This window comes from Cricetulus griseus, chromosome 2 (assembly GCF_003668045.3).
Source record: "Cricetulus griseus strain 17A/GY chromosome 2, alternate assembly CriGri-PICRH-1.0, whole genome shotgun sequence".
In the NCBI taxonomy this organism is placed as follows: Eukaryota; Metazoa; Chordata; class Mammalia; order Rodentia; family Cricetidae; genus Cricetulus; species Cricetulus griseus.
Window position 1 is genome coordinate 319233241 of NC_048595.1, and position 19060 is coordinate 319252300.

The 19060-nt window shown below is 43.6% G+C and overlaps 2 protein-coding genes across 5 annotated transcripts in view; both read right to left on the minus strand.

Annotated features, from left to right (window-relative positions):
* The window catches only part of Cdk7 (cyclin dependent kinase 7), a 30713-nt gene extending 27561 nt beyond the window's left edge, over positions 1–3152 (minus strand). For 2 of the 4 annotated variants that reach the window (XM_027401603.2, XM_027401602.2), the window contains exons 1-2: positions 2974–3152; positions 2692–2751 (exon numbers count right to left, since the gene is read on the minus strand). In XM_027401603.2, the coding sequence (XP_027257404.1) occupies positions 2692–2751; positions 2974–3039 (126 nt within the window). In that variant the 5' untranslated portion in view covers positions 3040–3152. The remainder of the gene's footprint in view (positions 1–2691; positions 2752–2973) is intronic. The other 2 variants (XM_027401604.2, XM_027401605.1) reach the window with 2 other exon arrangements.
* Positions 3153–8691: 5539 nt separating this feature from the next.
* Positions 8692–16207, minus strand: Mrps36 (mitochondrial ribosomal protein S36). The gene is made up of 4 exons (XM_027401592.1): positions 16089–16207; positions 11674–11737; positions 10000–10187; positions 8692–8933 (listed from the first exon to the last, which is right to left on the minus strand). Exons 1-4 carry the CDS (start codon positions 16128–16130, stop codon positions 8916–8918), a joined length of 312 nt encoding a protein of 103 aa, XP_027257393.1. The 5' UTR covers positions 16131–16207; the 3' UTR covers positions 8692–8915.
* Between the last annotated feature and the right edge of the window lie 2853 nt (positions 16208–19060).

Consider the following 19060-nt stretch of genomic DNA (forward strand, 5'->3'; position numbering starts at 1 on the left):
TGCCCCGACTGGATTGAACTCCTAGACTTGATGATCCTCCTACCTCCTATCTTCTCCTGAGAACATACTCCACTGTATCCAGCTAAGTCAGGCAGGTGATATGGCTCGGTGGTGGTTAAGAGCACTGGCTGCTCTTCCAGAGGACCTAGGTTTGACTCCCAGTGCTCATATAGCAGCTCACAACCATCTGTAACACCAGTCTCAGGGGATAATACACTCTTCTGACCTCTATACATAGTTGTACAAACACGCAGGCAAAATAATTAACAAATGCCTATTAATGTGCTCGTCACAGTCCAGGTATAAAATAAATAATTTTTGTGGACAATGAACTCAGATGGAAGAATTACAGATTATGATAATGACATGAAAATGACAGAGAATGAAGAATTGCAAAGAACCAGGAAGGAAAGTGGAATATCTGTTTTGCTGCAAATAAAACAGAAGACACCTCTGGTGAAGGAGAAGGCTAAATAATAAGATTTCATGGGACTAGAGAGATGGCTCAGTGGTTAAGAGCACTGGCTGCTTTTCCAGAGGTATTGAGTTCAATTTCCAGAAACCACATGGAAGCTCACAACCACCTGTAATGAGATTTGGTGTCTTCTTTTGGCATGTAGGCATACATGCTGGCAGAAGACTATATGAATAATAAATGAATAAATCCTTAAAAAAAGATGTCAACCACACCAAGCTCTAGAGACAAAATACAAAGACCCTGAATACAATGAAAGGCAAAGGTTAGTATGGCAGGGATATAGTGACCCAAAAGTGGAACTGAGGATGACAAAGACATCAACAGAGTTAAGATGGAACGATGGGGAGTGGCTCATCCCAGTAATTTTATCATTTGAGAGCCTGCAGCAGGAAGACTACGAGTTTGAGGTCAGCCTGGGCCATATAAAGAGTTCCAGGCCAATCTAGGCTATAGAGTTCCTGTCTCAAGAAACAAGATATTCAAGGTTTATGGTGTTTTGTTGCTGTTGGGTATTTTTCGAAGCAGTGGGCCTCACATAAACTATGCACTCTACCACTAAAAGTCCAAGCCGCGTTTTCTTTTTCTTTTGGAACAGTGTCTTACTAAGCTGCCTATGCTCGCCCAGTCAGGCGAGTATTCAATTTTATGTGTGTGTAGGCATATGTGTGTGTAGGCATGAAGGCCAGAGGACAGTGTCTCTCGCTGAAATTCACCAAATAGGGTAGGCTTCATGAAGCGAGCCTTGGGGATTTGCCGGTCTCCACCTCCCCGGTGCTGGGGGAACGACTGCTACTGATTCTCTCCCCTCAACCTCTGGAATAGCTGGGATTACAAGCATAAACTACCAAGCCCAGCTAAGAGAATCAAGAGTTTAGTGAAACATGGCAGTAGATCACAAAGCCCAATCTGGAAAACAAGAATATGAGAAGTAAAAAAATAAAATAAAACAGGGGTCAAGGAGATGGCTCACTGGGTGAAGGCACTTGCTGCTGAGCCAAAATTCAATCCCTGGAACCTACAAAGTGGAAAGGGAACCAGCTCCACAGCTGTCCCCTAAGTTCCACACACACACACCCCACCTGGAATTATTTATTTATACAAAAATAATTTCTTAAAACAAAGACAATAATAGCAGAAATACCTGAAAGGAAGACATCGAGCCAAGCACTAAATGAGTTAAGAGGCACACCTTGGAGGCTGGAAGATGGGAGCAGTGAGTTTACAAAGGAGGAAACAGATTCAAAGTAGCACAGGGATATATATGGTGGTCAATGACACCAACAGGCCCTGAGTTATGTGAGGAAAAACAGAATCATCCTAAAATGGCTACAGATTTCAGTAGTGTGAAACAATGCAGCCAACACTCTAATCCCAGCCTCAGCAATCACTAGCTGTGTGATCTTGAAGTCGTCTAACTAGCCTCAGGCACCTTAAGAGTGAAGCAAGGACACCTTTACCCATTTTACAGGCTGTTTGTAAGGTTAAATGGGGGAAAAAACAATAAGTCAAAGTGTATGGCACACAGGAAACTATGTCAGAAATATTGTCAATGAATTTAAGTTTAAACATCACTTCAATCATTTTAGAAAGTGCCCTACATCCATGTTAATACCAATGAAAACCTTTCTGTACACATAACATAGATATAACAACCTGTGGCCTGGAAAGATCATGGCATCCAAAAGAATTGAGGACACGGTAGTACTTGCCTCCTTGTCCAACAACCAATTTTATGGAGCAAAAAAGTTCTAGTTTATATTGCTTGAACAAAAACTGGTTCAGCTCCGAGTTCCATCTTGAAACACAAGACATTAATAAATAGCATTGTCTCTAGAAACCGTGTAACTCCTACCATCAGAGTGTGACCGTGCATATTAAAACCGAGACAAGCGTAGTGCATGTCTGCAATCCCAGTACTCGGGAGGCAGGGGCAGGGGGATGTCCTCGACTGGAGACCAACCTGGACTACATAGCAAGACCACCGTCTCAAAGACCCCCCGCCAATCAACCGACGATGCCCAAGTATTTTCTCTAAGAGTTGCCTGGCGTGGCGGCACACGCCTGCGAACCCAATACTCGCAAGGCAGAAGCGGAAGGCCAGCAGCAAGTTCTAGGCCGGCTGGGTCTGAAACAGCGAGCTCGGTGCCAGCAAGGGCTACGTGGCAAGCGAGACACAAAGCCTGGAGAGGAGACGACGTAAAAAGGTAACTCACTTTCTTAATGGCGACAATTTGGTTGGTGTTCTTATCTCTGGCCTTGTAGACCGTGGCAAACTGGAAAGGAAAACAGTATAACAAATTCGTGAGAGGTCTTTACTCGATGGCAGGTTCTGGATTTCCTCTGGAGCGGGCTCGCAGAGGGGAGGGAGGCTGGGGAGGGTGTCAGGGAGCCCCACTCCCACTCGGGCCAGCCGCCCCCAAGGAGGAGAGCCCGCGGTGGCCAGGGTGGCCTGCGCGAGCACGGCCGCGCGGACCCGCACCGGCCCAGGGCCTCACCTGTCCCTCCCCGAGGAAGTCCAGTTTCTCATAGCGCTTCGCTCGAGACTTCACGTCCACAGCCATGCGAGTGAGGAGCCAGACTCTAGCAGAAAGCCGAGGCCTCCACCCCGCAGGAATTTAAAGCGTCTGAAACCTCCCAACAGCTACTTCCGTTCACTGGACGCACACAGACTACTGGCCCTGCCCACATTTCCGCAATGGGCGGGGCCAGTCCTACGGAAGCTGAACTGGGCTTTGGGCTGTGCCCTCCGACCGCTGCCACGTGCCCTCCGTGGCCGGAAGCGACGTGTTATAGATGGCTGTCAATTTGTTGATGTTGACTTTGTATTTGCTTCCAAGGATAGATCAGCGTTCTGATTCGGTGTCTACGAGTTCGGAATCTAGTAGGGTGTAAGACGCTGGAGGGCTTGGCCGTGCACGCGTCTTGCACGGGCGTTGCCCTGTCGCCTCAGTCGCTATGGACGCCAAGCCCCTCATTCTAAGGAGAGCCAAGTTCTTAACGGTTGATGTATGAACAGGCCCAGGGAAGCATACTCCAGCCCTGCTGAACATTATGTTATGGAATAGGTCTTTGGTATTCTAAAAATCGAGACTAATGAATTAAGAGAAACATACAGAGCGTTTGAGCATAGTGTCAGCTATGCAATTAGTAATTACCCTGCAAGCCCATCGATCTGTCAGTTATTGGCCCCAGCAATGGTTTCCGTTTGAGTCATATTTTTGTCTTTCCATCGCTCCGGTTTGCAGGGTGGAGGGTGGTTTTGCTAAGACCTCTCCATTCCCTGGTAGATTTAAGAATGGATTTTCACATTGTTCAGTTTTTTCTCACGAGGAAATGTGATGAAGCCGAAGTTACTTCTGAGGCAAGGACCACAAGTTTTTAATGCCTTTGCTTTTAATTTTTTTTTGTATGTCTATTGGTTTTTTGCCTGTATGGGCTTCTGTGTATCATAGGTGCACAGTGCCCATGGAGGTCAAGAGAGGGCATTGGATCCCTGGGAACTGGAGTTACAGATGGCTGTGAGCCACCATGTGGATGCTGAGAACTGAACGTGGGTCTTCCTGAAGAACAGCAAGTGCGCTTAAGAGTTGAGCTATCTCTGAGCCCCTCACTACCTTCATTAGTAAAATTTACGAGATCGTTCGTTTGAATTGAGAAACACAGAGTTCACCAAATCAAAAGGGAGTCAAGCATCCTGAAGTCCCACACCAAGCAGAAACTCGGTTACTTCTCTGACTTTCCGAGCAACTAGCAGCCAGATTTCCTAAACTGGTCAGGTGACATAAAGAAGTGCTTTAACCCTTATGAAAAAGTAAACTCATTTAATTAATCAGATTTTCTTCCCTGCAGTTTCGTGTTCTTGTTCCATGCCCACACATTCCTCTTCCACCAGGCATGGTAGAGCACAGTCTGGAAGCTGAGGCAGGAAGCTTGCAATGACCAGGAGAGCCTGGGCTACAGACAACAACAAAAACATGTTTTGCTATAGTTATTGGGAGTTCTGATTTTTTTTTGGGGGGGGGGTAGTTGGAGGCAGGATTTCTCTGTGGCTTTGGAGGTTGTCCTGGAACTAGCTCTTGTAGACCAGGCTGGTCTCCAACTCACAGAGATCTGCCTGCCTCTGCCTCCCGAGTGCTGGGACTAAAGGCATACGCTACCACTGTTGGCAAGTTCTATGATTCTAGTGTGAATGCTACTCAATTCATAAATCACAAAATTCTGCAACAACCTAACCAACCTGGTTATGATTAGAATCCAACATCTTAGTTAACATAAATCATGCTACAATAAAAAGCTCATTTAAGATGCATGCCTGCCTTTACTCCCACACTAGGGAGGCAGAGACAGGCAGATTTCTGTGTGAGGCCAGCAGATCTACTCAGTAAGTTCCAGATCAGCCAGAGATACTCAGAGATCTTGTCTCAAAATAACAAAAAAAATTAACAAATATGTATTGCTTTCTACATGACGAATATTATTGTGAACTTAAAAAAAATTCATGGACCATAACATCCCCTCGTAATGAAAGATTAAGAGATAATCAGGTCTAGACTATTTGGGTCTACATAGTAGATAGGGTCATACATAGATCCTGTCTCAGAGGGGAAAAAAAAGTTAACTATGAGGTGTGATGGTGCTATAAAGTGGACTGAGACACAGCTGATGCTTCAGAGTTTTAAATATGGCAGTGCAAGAAAGATGTCATTGAAAGTCCATTGGATTTTTAAAAAATATTTATTTTTATTTGATGTACATTGGTGTTTTGCCTGCAGGTATGTTTGTGTGAGGGTGTCAGATCTTGGAGTTAACGACAGTTGTGAGCTGCCATGTGGGTACTGGGAATTGAACCCAGATCCTCTGGAAAAGCAGTTGGTGCTCTTAACAGCTGAGCCATCTTTCCAGCACTAAGTTCATTGGATTTTAGCAATGAAGTCAGATTAGTTTTTTTATCCCATTTTATTGTCTTTATGGTGGGCTTGCCATGGTACACATTTGAAGGTCAAGTGGTCAGGCTTGAGGGTAGGAGTCTTTTCCTGCTGGACCATCTCTCTGGTCCCAGATGATGTTGTAAAAGGGTTACACTGGCTGCTAAGAGACTACACTGTAAACCGAAAGGGCAAGGAAAATCAACAAGGCCTGTTGGTGAGTTATTGTTGTAAAACAGATGGCTTCACTAGAGTGATGCTAAAATTTTGATTCTTAGCCCATAGAATCTACTTACAGGCTCATCCCAATGTTCTGAGCTGAAGTAGCTGTCAAAATGGCAGGTTTTTTTTTTTTTTCTCTTTCTTTGCAACTCATGTTTCTAAAAATTAGTAATCTTAATTTTTAGAGACATGGTGGAGATAGCAACAGAGCTCCAGATGCTAATGTAGAATAGAAGTGGCTCTGGATCTATCCAGAATGCCTGCTTATGCGTACTGTCTAACCAGCATTCAGTCACTAGATGAAAGACCTAAATTTATTTCTATCTGTACCTAGTTTCCTCCTCTATAACGGGATCTACTCAAACACTGCTGGAAGGCTTAAATAACTTTACATGGGTAAAGCAAATGTGTGGCAAGTGGTTAGTTGGATATTATTGCCTTCGTCACTACTTAGGTCCAAGTAAAACACCTATAGAAAAACATTTTGTTTTGAAGCCATGGGATTGGGCAATAGCTCACTAAATAGCTCACTAAAATATATCCACAGCCCCAAAGTAATTTGTGTATGCATTTTTGTATGCTGTATGCATGTATTTAGGGTACATATGGAGAAGCCAGAAGTCAGTGTTGGGGGTCATCTTCAATCGCTCCATCTGTGTTTATGAGACAGTCTCTCACTAAGCCCAGAGCGCACCAGTTCAGCTAGGCTGGCTGACCAGAGTTCCAGGGTTCTGCCTTTTTGCCTACCCAGGAGGATTACAGGTACACAACTGCTCCCAGCTTTTCTTGTGGATGGGTAGGGGGAGGGGAGGTTTCCAGACTGCTTGGCAAGCACTCTACTGATAGAGCCATGACTTCACCCTGAAATAGTTTTATTTGGAAAAAATATATAGTTGGGCATGTCCATGCATGCCTTTAATCCCATCAGGGCAGAAGCAGGGATTTCAATGAGTTTGAAGCTACCCTGGTCTATGTAGTAAGTTCCAGGCCAACCAAACTACATAGTAAGACGCTGTCTCAAAAAAAAAAAAAAAAAAAAAAAAAAAGAATTATGTATTTTTCATGTTACCAGAATAGCTTACTACTAACATCAAATATAAACCCTTGTTTTTCATCAGGGTAGCAGTCACAGCACAGAACTTACAAGAAAAACACATCAACTCTAGAATGATAAAAAAGTAAAGACTAGACCACAGGTGATTGAACAAAAGTAGAAGATAACACAATTATAGTGTCCATTGATCATGGGCTACTCGTTATTAAGGATGACTTATTTTTTTTTTTTCTTTTTTGGTTTTTGAGACAGGGTTTCTCTGTGGCTTTGGAGGCTGTCCTGGAACTAGCTTTTGTAGACCAGGCTGGTCTCAAATTCACAGAGATCTGCCTGCCTCTGCCTCCCGAGTGCTGGGATTAAAGGCATGTGCCAAGGATGACTTCTTTATAAAGTATATTCTACAAATCAAGTATGGAAGTATGGAAGAGGATTTAGTCAGCCTTGTGAAGATTAGCAAGAGAACCTATTTAGTTTCACTGGTTGCCTAGTAAGGTGGATTTTGAGACTCTCAGACATTAAAATAGTGAAGTTAATTATCAAGATTTGCAAACGTCACTAACAGTAAGCTAAATGAATATCCTCCCAAACACAGTTAGTAGCAATTTCTAGAGAAATACTTGTTCCTATGCTATATTCATCTTATTTTTACTTTATATATTGTGGTACCTACTGGGCTTGGTTCTGGAACCCTGACTAGGAACAGTGAAGCAATGAAGAAATGACAAACACATAGACACGCGTACAGTAACCCTGGGGTTCTCCTGCTGCTCCTAGAACCTCATTGTGTTTATCAGATACAGAACAAAGGGAGAAGTTAGCTAGTCTTAGTAGGTCTCTGCAGGACACCAATCTCAGGCTAGAAAAACATCAGGGAGGAAGAAGCTGCAGCTGCTATTCTCTGCACACACTGATCAGTCTTCCATAAACACTAATACTGGGTCCCTCTGAACCTACCCAAGTGATGGGGGTGTCCTTCTGCATGCTGTGAATATGAACTCTTATTGATGAATAAATGTGATTGGCCAATAGCCAGGCAGGAAGTGTAGGCAGGGCTAACCAGACTAAAATTCTGGGAAGAGGAACTCAGTGAGTTACCAGAGAGACTCCGTGTAGCCACCAAAGGAGTAACATGCCAGAGCATTATGGGTAGCATTATAGGTAAGCCACAGCCTTGTGGCAATACATAGTTTAGAAATGGGTTAATAATTGAAAGAACTAGCCAATAAGAAGCCTTTGCCATTGGCCAGTGTGTTTATTTGGGTTCAAATGGCTACAGGACCAGGCTGAACAGAAACCTCCATCCACATCCAAGTAAGGATGTGGGACTGAAGCCTTAGAGTCCTGGATGTCGCCATACTCATGTTAACATTCATTCAAGACTTCATTCACAGTTGCTGACATTCCGTACAACACAGACACTTGTTCTGAATATAGGTACAAATAATCTATATTATCTTCATAGTCTTAATCCCACTGCCAGCTTTTATTTAAATTACATTTTTTATTACTTAGGATAGGGTATTAATTGGTTATTCTTAGATAACCTTGTGAATGAAAAAAGCCAGATAATGAAGAATAGTGGAATGTCTCACTGCTCATCTAACTTAAGAGGAAAAAAGGAACTTCCTTATAGCAGGGATTGTGTTTCAGAAATTATTTTTCTTTTTTCTTTTGGTTTTTCGAGACAGGGTTTCTCTCTAGCTTTGGAGGCTGTCCTGGCACTTGTTCTGGAGACCAGGCTGGCCTCGAACTCACAGAGATCTGCCTGCCTCTGCCTCCCGAGTGCTGGGATTAAAGGCATGCCACCAACACCTGGCCAGAAATTCTCTTTATGTCTAAACAAACAGAAAAGAGGAAATTTGATCATTTACTAGATACTGTGTGCTTTTATTTTATTAATAGTTTTCTTCGTTTTTTTCCAGACAGAGTTTCTATGTGTTGCTTTGGAGGCTGAACTGTGTGCTTCTAATAGCTCATCTCTGGTAACACTTCATAATCAAGAGATAGCAGGCTAACATGTAAAAAGGTGACTTTAATAGCTATGCAGGACAGCTCATGGAGAAGCTGACCAAGATACATAGAGGAGATACAAGTGGCCATCTAGAGTTTCTATACTTCATTCTTTTTGCAGTATATTTATTAAGGTTGTTTAATATACAATTTCCACTTGACATTTTGGAAGTCCTTTATTGTAAAGATAATCCTTTTGTCTGACGACAAACAGCAGCCACAATGATCATTCTGGACCTCCACGCTGAAAAGAGAAGCATAAAACAGTGAGATGAAGTACAAATTGGCCATTATTTATCCAATAAAAATGATCAGGCTTAGGCTGGATTTTTGAGACAAGGTCTCACTCTGCAACCCAGGCTGGCCTAGAAATTCACTCTATAGCCCAGACCAGCCTCTAAGAAATCACAGCAATCCTCCTTCCTCAGCCTTCTGAGAACTGAGATTACAGTCATGAGCTACCAGGCCCAGACATCTTTGATTTAAAAAAACAAAAACAAAAAAAAAAAAAAAAAGGAAGGGGGGTGTTAGGCTGTGATGGTACATACACTCAGGAGGCAGGCAGAACTCTGTGAGATTGAGGCCAGCCTAGTCTACAGAGCAAGTTCCAGGACAGTCTCCAAAACTACAGAGAAACCCTGTCTCAACAAAGCAAAATCAAGAAACAAAACAAACAAATCCAAGGTTTTGCGAAGTTTTGAGGCACTTACAGTAAATGTTATAAATTCAGATCTAGAAAGGATTCAATATTGATGACAAAGCTGGGTATAGTAGTTAGTAGTAAATTCTTTAATCCCAGCATATGGGAGGGAGAGGCAGAAGGATCTCTGAGTTTGAGGCCAACCTGGGCTACATAGAAATTTCTAGGACAGCCAGGGCAGCATATAAAGACCCTGTCTCAAAAAAAAAAAAAAAAAAAAAGACTGATAACACCAGTTATAACCAGATAACATCAGTTAGCCTTAAATTTCCCATGGCCTTAGAAGCCCCTTATACTTTAGAAAGTTATTAGCCCCTCACTCAAAGAGCTTATTTTCTGATGGTTTTATGTTTTGTTGAGACTGAACCCAAGGTTGGGCACATGCTGGGCAGTTCTATTAATGAGCTACATTCCCCAGCTCTTCCTATGGGTTTATTTCTTCATATGTCATACACACTTACTGACAGCCCTGGCCTATCTCTGCATCTCCCTTAACTATAATTCCATTTGACAAAACAAAGGGAAGAAGGTGTAAATCAGCAAACGACCACTGCAAAGCCAAAATGTCATGGCACTCTGCACAGCTCTGTGCTAAAGATCAACAACATACTTGGATAAATTCCATTTCTTCTTGAGATATAGGTTTCCTTCTGTATTTCTGAGGTAATGTTTTTAGTATTTCTGCAGTGTCTGGTGGCCCTGGATGCACCAGCAAATCTGGGGATATACTTCCTTTAGAATGCTGTGAAATTATAGACGAGTGAGAGGGTAGCCCAGAAGATCTCAAAGTTTCTGAGGCTGAAATGAAAAACAGATTAGAAAAATTATCCAGGTGTCTTTAAATGCTACTTTCAAATTATTTATCATAAATAAGTAAATGAATGTTATTATTTGAATAATCAAGCAGTCCTTTAAAATAGGTCATTGGGGCTGATAAGATGCAGTTAAGAGCACTTGGCTTTTCCAGAGAACCTAGGTTTATTCCCAGCACTCACAAGGGCAATCAAGCTGTCTGTAACTCCAGTTCCAGAGGATCTGACACCCTTTTCTGGCAGTCTAGTACCAGGAGTGCATGTGGTACTCAGACATACATGCAGACATAGCACTCATACACCTTAAATAAATAAAACTTTAAGAAATAATTCATGTCATTCTTCAATTTGCTTGTAGCAATCCTCCTCAACCTTCTGAGGACTAAAATTATAGGTATACAACACTATACATGACTTCTTGAACTATTACAATTCAATAAACACACACACACACACACACACACACACACACACACACACACACACTAAATATATATATATATATATATAGAGGTATAGAGGCACACACTTGTAATTCCAGCACTTGGGAAGCAGAGGCAGGAGGATCACTGGGAAATGAGAGACCAGTATGGTCTGCATAAGCCAGCAGGACTACCTAGCAAGACCCAAATGGCTTTTGAGCTAGAGACAGCTCAGCCACTGAAGGTTCACAATTATCTTCTAAAGGGTCCACATCACCAAAGTCTGTTTCCCCAGCTTCCCTTTAGGGGCTATGAGATGGCTCAGTGATTGAAGGCACTTGTGCCAAGTCTGAAGAGCTGTGTCCAATTCCCAGCTCCCACTTGGTGACTTAAAACCACCCATAACTCCAGTTCCAGAGGATCTGATGCCCTCTTAGGACCTCTGTGGACACCAGGCATGCATGTTGTACACATACATACATGTAGGAAAAACATTGATACACAAAATTTTAATTCATTAAAGAAATACAATAAAACAAACAAAACAGGGATAATAAAAGTGTCTTATTAGCGGGGTGTGGTAGTATACACCTTTAAACCCAGCACTCTGAGAGACAAAGGGGCTCTGTGACTTCAAGGCCAGCCTGGTCTTTAGATCCAGTTCCAGGTCAACCAGAGATATGTAGTAAGACCCTATATAAAAATAAATAAAAATTTTATGCTGGGTGTTGGTGGTGCATGCCTTTAATCCCAGCACTCGGGAGGCAGAGGCAGATGGATCTCTGTAAGTTCGAGGCCAGCCTGGTCTCCAGAGCGAGTGCCAGGATAGGCTCCAAAGCTACACAGAGAAACCCTGTCTCGAAAAACCAAATAAATAAATAAATAAATAAAAATTTTAAAAAGCTAATTACTTGCATGCTACTTGGGTACCATTCTGATCTAAAGTACAACAACCTACCTGATTATAAAATGAGAAATACTACCTATAATATTCATTTCTAAATATGAATGTGTACATTTTTTAAAAAATCTAAATGAAATACAACTTACCACTGAGTTTAGGATTGTCTCTTCTGTCAGGGAACCTTATTAATGGAGCATGTGGTTTAACTACCTGAAGGAAGACACATGGGAAAAAATGATCTCATTAACTATAAAAGCAACCACCTACTAGTCCTCACAATTAAATAACTTCATTAAAATATGTTACTCCTCGGGGGTGGGGAGATGATTCTGTTAAGAACATATACTGTCCTGTTCTTGCAGAGGACCTGAGTTCCATTCCCAGCACCTACCTCAGGACAGCTCACAACTGCTTGCACCTTCAGGGGCATCTGATACTTCCGGCATCCTTGGGAATGATATCTCTGGCGGCCTCCACTCACAAGCACATCACACACACACAATTGAAAGTAAAAGCACTTGTCAAATAAGCCTGACAAGGTGTAACCCACAGTAGAAGGAGAGCACTGACTCTCAAAAGTTGTCCTCTGACTTCGATATACATGTGCATGCCACACACGTCACAATAAGAAATATTTAAAAACAAAACAACACAATGAATGGGCTAGAGAGATGGCTCAGTGCTCAAGACCTCTTTCTTTCTTTCTTTCTTTCTTTCTTTCTTTCTTTCTTTCTTTTCTTTCTTTTTTAAAGATTTTATTTATTATGTATACAGTCTTCTGTCTGCCATGTGCTCTGTAGTCCAGCAGATAGCACCAGACTCACTCAAGGTGGTTGTGAGCCACCATGTGGGTGCTGGGAATTGAACTCAGGACCTCTGGAAGAACAGCCAGTGCTCTTAACCACTGAGCCATCTCTCCAGGCCCCTCAAGACCACTTTCTGCTTTTGCAAAGGACCAGGGTTGGGTTGCTAGCACCCACAGCTAACAGCTCACAAGTGCCTGTAACTCCTAGCTCCAGGGGATCTGATGCCTACTTTGGGCTCATGCACACAGACAAACATATATACATAAAAATAAACTTAAATAAAAACAATGAAGATGATGTGACCTTGTGTTGTGAAAGTCTTACAGAACTGGAAATATCCTGATTTGTATCAAGTATGACTTCCCTGCTATGTTATTACATAGCAGTTAAGAACAGACAACAAGCAAAAATCATAACACTAGGCAACTAAAAACACCTGCTCTGAGTTAGAGGCAGAGGATGCCTCTAATCCTAGTGCTCTGGAGGCAGGGACAGGTGGATCTTTGTGAGTTCAAGGCCAGCCTGGTTTACAAAGGAGCTCCACACCAGCAGAAACTACACATATTAGAGAGACCCTGTCTCAAAAAAAAAAAAAAAAGTAAAATAAATAAAGCAAAAAATTGCTCTATTTGGTGTCCAGATTTTTTTATAAATATTTCAAAATTTGTGGTTGAGTAAAGACAATAAAAATCAGTGACTGCCATGTTATTCTAAGTTATAGTTTACACTCTGCTCCAAAGAATATAAAGAATGAATACAAGTTTACAGAGAGAAAGGAAATCCATGAATTAAATAATAAAAAAAGAATATGTTTGAGAGTGGTGACGAATACCTTTAATCCTAGCATTCAGGAGGCAGAGGCAAGAGGATCTCTGTGATTTTACTCTACAGAGTAAATTCCAGGACAGCCAGGACTACATAGAGAGATACTGTCTTAAAAAAAAAAAAAGGAAGGAAAGTAGGTAGGTTGGTTAGCTAAGCAGTGGTGGTGGTGCAGACCTTTAACCACAACACTCAGGAGGCAGAGGCAGGTGGATCTTTAAGTTTGAGGGCAGCCTGGTCTGCAGAGTGAGTTCCAGGACATCAAGAAACCCAGTCTCAAAAAAACAAAAAACAAACAAACAAAAAGGATCAGAGTTTTAAAGACAAAATAGCAACAAAATCCTTGTTCTGACACAGAATCTGAGTAAAAACGGGGACAAATGTAGAAAAATACAAATTAACTAATATTTGTTAACTCCCAAGCCTATAAATCCATGAAAATATAGCGAACCTTTTAGTTTTTTTCCCTCTATCTACAGAAATGCATACTTTAGAAAAGCATTTAAAATATTTTTGTTTATTTTGTGTGTGTGCATGAGGAGGTCAGAGGATAACTTTTGGGAGTAGGTTCCCGCTTTCTACCCAGGGACCAACTGAGGTCATCAGGCTTAGAAACAAACCCTTTCTTCCCTGAGCCATCACGCTAGAGTAATATTTTTTCTCTTTTGAAACAGCTTCTCTCTACATAGCTCTGGCTGTCCTGGAACTCATTATGTAGATCAGGCTACTCAGAGATCCAACTGCCTCTGGGTGTGTGAGGTTGTGTGTGTGTGTGTGTGTGTGTGTGTGTGTGTGTGTGTGTGTGTGTGGCGTGCGTGCGTGCAAACGTGAATGTGTGCACGTGTATTGTGTACCTGTTTGTTGCCACGACCACTGTCAGTCTTATATTTTGAGACAGAGTCTCTCCTGAACCAGAACTCACTCATTTGACTAGTCCAGCTAGCCAGTTCTGGAGATCATCAACCTTGTTGACGCCACCCTGGGGACTGGGGTTATACCCAATTTTTACATGGGTGCTGGGGATTGATTCTTTGTTTGTTTTTTTTTCGAGACAGAGTTTCTCTGTGGTTTTGGAGACTGTCCTGGAACTAGCTCTTGTAGACCAGGCTGGTCTCGAACTCAGAGAGATCCACCTGCCTCTGCCTCCGGAGTACGTGCGTCAGCACTGCTCAGCCTGGGAAGTGATCGATCTTATGCCAATGTACAAAGCACTTGACCCACTGAACTCTCCTTCATCTTCTATGAACATTCCCAGACAAGTCTTTTTGCAGGTAGAGACACATGTCTGTTAGATAATCAATTAGTAGTAAAATACATTTAACTAGGGGCTGGAGATACGGCTCTGTGGCTAAGAACATTAGCTGGTCTTCCAGAGGTCCTGAGTTCAATTCCCAGCAACCACATGTTGGTTCACAACTATCTGGAATGAAATCTGGTGCCCTCTTCTGATCTGCAGGGATACATGCAGACAGAACACTACATATATACATTTAACACCGCTGGGGGGCGGTAGGGGAGGGCTGGGGGGTGGGCTTGGGTGGTGGGGGTGGTGGTGGTGGTGGTGGTGGTGGTGGTGGCGGTGTTGGCAGCAGCACAGGCCTTTAGTCCCAGCACTCCTAGAAGCAGGCAGATCTCTGTGAGTTCAAGGTCAGCCTGGTCTGAAAAGCAAGTTCCAGCACAGCCAGGGCTACACAGAGAAACCCAGTCTTGAAAAAACAAACAAAACACAAGACTGTCTGTAGCTCAGAAGTAGGGCACATACCTCTCCCTCACTCACACACACCAACTTTTTTTTGTGTAGGTCTGGCTATAACTCGAGCTGTGTATCAGGCCAGCCTCTGCCTCCTGAGTTCTGGGATTAATGGTGTGTGCCAACATGCCTGCTGCTATACTCATTTCAGACCGAGTTATTCATGCACTCTTGATGTATGAGGGTATATAGTATGCATAGCAGACTTTTGTCAGCTATTCTGTACTTGCAGAATCCTCAATGCCTATCAACTGAACGAGTAACTGAGGATTAGTCATTGCGATGGTACCAAAGGTCATCATCCAGACAACTTCAAGGGAAAGGACTTTTATCAGACGTGTTCGTGCAGAGAAAAATGCACTTCTAACAAAAGTGAAACAACAGAAAATACTCCACACCCCGAATTTTAAAAACTCTAATTACAAAAGGCTGTGTCCACTTATTCATGAGTTTTACCTCTCCTATTAAGTTTGAGATCACAGCTGGAGAAGCAGATACAAAAGCTGTCAGGAGTTAGCAATTGATGGGTGGGCTAGCGATGTTACTCTAGCCGCCTATCTAAACACAATGGGAAAAGGCTTGGCCAACCAACTCCGAGACATACACACCAGTAGGCAATAAACTTAACTAGCATGACATTTCACACATTCCCACATCTGTAGCCGGGCGTCCGAAGAGATCAGTTCTGACCAGGTTCAAGGTGAGGAAGTAGCCCAAGAGGCCAGTTAACAGGCCATTCCCAAGTCCTTGAAGGGACACCAGGTCAGAACCAGGATTTGCTTCCTACCCCCGCCCCGCTACGGTCTTCCTCCGGATTGGCTGACGGGGAGACATCACGGATAATTTTAAACGGCGATTGGCCACGCTGCTGGAAGGCAGGCAGCGTAGTCCGCAGACTCCTAGGGCTAATGAGGTGCTGTGGAATCCATAGACCTCAGGCGAGCACGAGCCTACGCTAAACAGAGACTACCTCCCGCCGCGCGGCTCGAACCCTCGCGCCATACCCTCCTTAGTCCCGGAGACCTGCAGCCCGAGGTCCCATTCTCAGACAAACATCCGCTGGCCCTGACTAGGGCCGCGGTAACAGCGTGTTCTCTGCCACCGCCTCCCCCAGGCGCTGCTGCTGCATCTGCACCATCCCTCCCTCTCTCCCTCCCAAGCGCGGGAGTGGCCCAGGCTTTACCTGCACGACCCTGCTGGCGGAAGCCATCTTGCTGCCCATCATGACCCCCGAGCAGGGGCAGCTTCCGGGGCGCAGACGAACCGCAGAAGTATCGGGAGTGGGCAGTGTAGGGCGGAGCCGGTGTGATGTCACTGAGGAGCTATAAGGGCCAGCTCCACCCCTCGGCTCCCGGCCCCGCCCCCTTCCCTCCTAGGCGCTCATCCCTGTTCTGTTCTAGTGTAACACTGTGTAACAACGGGTTGAACTATCTGGTTCACCATCCCAAGTTATCTAGGACCATTTCCCTCCCAGATAGCTAGTTTCTAATTTCAGTACAGTTCAAATTTTAATCTGAATCATAAGTAATGCAATATCCCGTGGCTTCCTAACATTTTATTAAAACTTGGAAGTAACATTTGTTTAGCCATCATCAGAGGAGTCTCCTCCTGTGGCAAATAGGATCAATACGGAGACCCTCAGTCAGACAATACGTATCATGAGGGACCTTGGGACGTTCATAAAAAGGACGTCTCAAAATGGGGTCATGGAACTCTGCAAAAGAAGAGGAAAAGGTGTTAGGAGCCAGAGGACAGACACCAAAGAATGAAGGCCTTCAAGATACAACGGGGCTGACACACATATGAACTCACAAAAATAGTGGCAGCACGCATAGGCTATGCACCAGATGGGGTTCTAGAACGGGAAAGGAGAAACGGATTCATGCCCCCATCCTAACCCAGAACCTTTCCAGTTGATAGCCACTTGCAAATGAAAAATTAATTTTCTTCAAGGGAGTCTCACTGGGGAAACAGTTTTTAGTTATCATTTTAAAGACTTACTTTATGTTTGTATGTGTTCATCTATGTGTATATGCATGTGAGTACAGTTGTGAGTGCCCTGATCCAGGTTCTGGGAAGCAAACTTTGATGTGCTGCAGAAGCAGTTTACATTCTCAGCAGCTGAGCCATCTCTCCGGCCTCTCAGTTACCATTTTCCAAAAGATTTATTTTCAATTATGTGGGGGGGGGGCTTGGCACATGAATGCAGGTGTCCTTGGAGCTGAGAGGCATTGGATCTCCCTATATCTGCAGTTATAGCTGATTGTGAACCATTAATGTGTGTGCGGGAACTGAACTCTGGTCCCCTGCAAGAGCAGTGTGTGCTTTTAACTGCAGAGCTTCAGTCCCCTGGTTATCAATTTTATGTTAAGGAAAACATAGATTAATATGCAACTGTAAGAAATAAATGCCAGGGCTGGGAAGGTACAGGATGGTACAGTGGGCAAATAATTTGCTGAGCAAGCACAGGGAACTGAGTTTGGATCCCCAAAACCCATGTAGATAGCTGGGTGTGGCCCCACACTCACCTGCAGCCACAGTGTTGTGTAGGGATGGAGACGTGTAGGGAGACACCGTAACCATTCCTCCTAAGGGCTGGCTACAGGTGTGCCTGACCATGCCTGTTAGGGCGTGGTCAAGGTGAGGTCAGGATGACATAGGATAGGTTTTTAAAGGGCTGCAAGAACATGGGATGCTCTCTCTCTCTCTCTCTCTCTCTCTCTCTCTCTCTCTCTCTCTCTGGTGCGATTTCTCTGCAGCTTTGCAGCGTATCCTGGAACTTGCTCTGTAGATGAGACTAGCCTCGAACTCACAGAGATTGGCTGTCTCTGCCCTTAACTTTTTGACATCTTCCCAGCTCACATGCCACTGTCTTAAAAACCTCCTACTGCATTGGAAGGGTCTTTCTATGTATCCCTAGTTGGCCTGGAACATGCTCTTTAGACCAGCTAGCCTCAAACACACAGAGGTCCATCTGTCTCAATCTCCTGAGTTCTAGGATTAGAGGCATGACCACCACCTCCAGCACGAAAATATTTTATATGCACTTAATAAGCAAAGAGCATTGAAGGAAAAATAAGTTAAAACTGGGTGTAGTAATGTAAGCCTATGAATCCCAGCGTTCAGAAAGGGTACAGCAGGAAAAAGATATTGAATTTAAAGCCAGTCTGGACAATAGAGTGAGACCCTGGCGGGGGTGGGGGTGGAGGTGGGGGTGGGGAGGGAGAAGAGTTTGAGAAGGTCTTTGTGAGGACTGCATGAAAATGCAGATAGCAGGTATATCCTAAATGTTGCCTTTTACCACTTCCCTTCTCGTGAATCAGAAATGGGGATTAAAATGTCAAGAGTTATGCCTCTAAATACTTCTAGTCCCCTAAGTTCTATAATAAAACCAGGAGAGTGTTGACCCATCTGGGAGACAGCCACTCAAACTTATTTGCAGGGAGTAGAAGAGATGGTTCAGCAGTTAAGAGCACTGGCTGCTCTTCCAACGGACCTGGGTTTGATTCCCAGTACCACCTGGTGGCTCACAACTGCCTTTATTCTTCTGGCTTCTGAAGGCACCAGAAACAAACATGGTATATGCAGGCAAAACACCCATACACATAAAATAAAAATATATTGTAAAAAAAACCTTTAGGTTGGGTGTTGGTGGCCGCACACCTTTAATCCCAGCACTCAGGAGGCAGAGGCAGGTGGATCTCTGTGAGTTTGAGGCCAGCCTAGTCTACAGAGCAAGTTCCAGGACAGCCTCCAAAGAAATACAGAGAAACCCTGTCTCAAAAAAAAAAAAAAAAAACAAGTAAATAAATAAACAAACCTTTAAAAATAAAAGTAACTAAATTAAAAAATAGATATATTTCCAAGGCTAGGAAATAGCTCAGTCCATAGTATTTGCTATGCAAATATGAAAAATCAAGTTCACATCCTAAAACTCATTAAAAAAACAGGTGTGGTGGTGTGCACATGTAATCCCAGTGTTGGGAACGCAGAAACAAATCAGTCTAGACCAGTCAGGTGAGTTCCAGGTTAGTATGAGAGCCTGTCTACAAAGCAGAGTGGATTCCAGAGGAATGTCAAGTGAAGTGTGTGTGAATGACACCACACACAGACACACACACTAAGGACTAAGGGCAGGCCCTCTGCCCTGCAAGA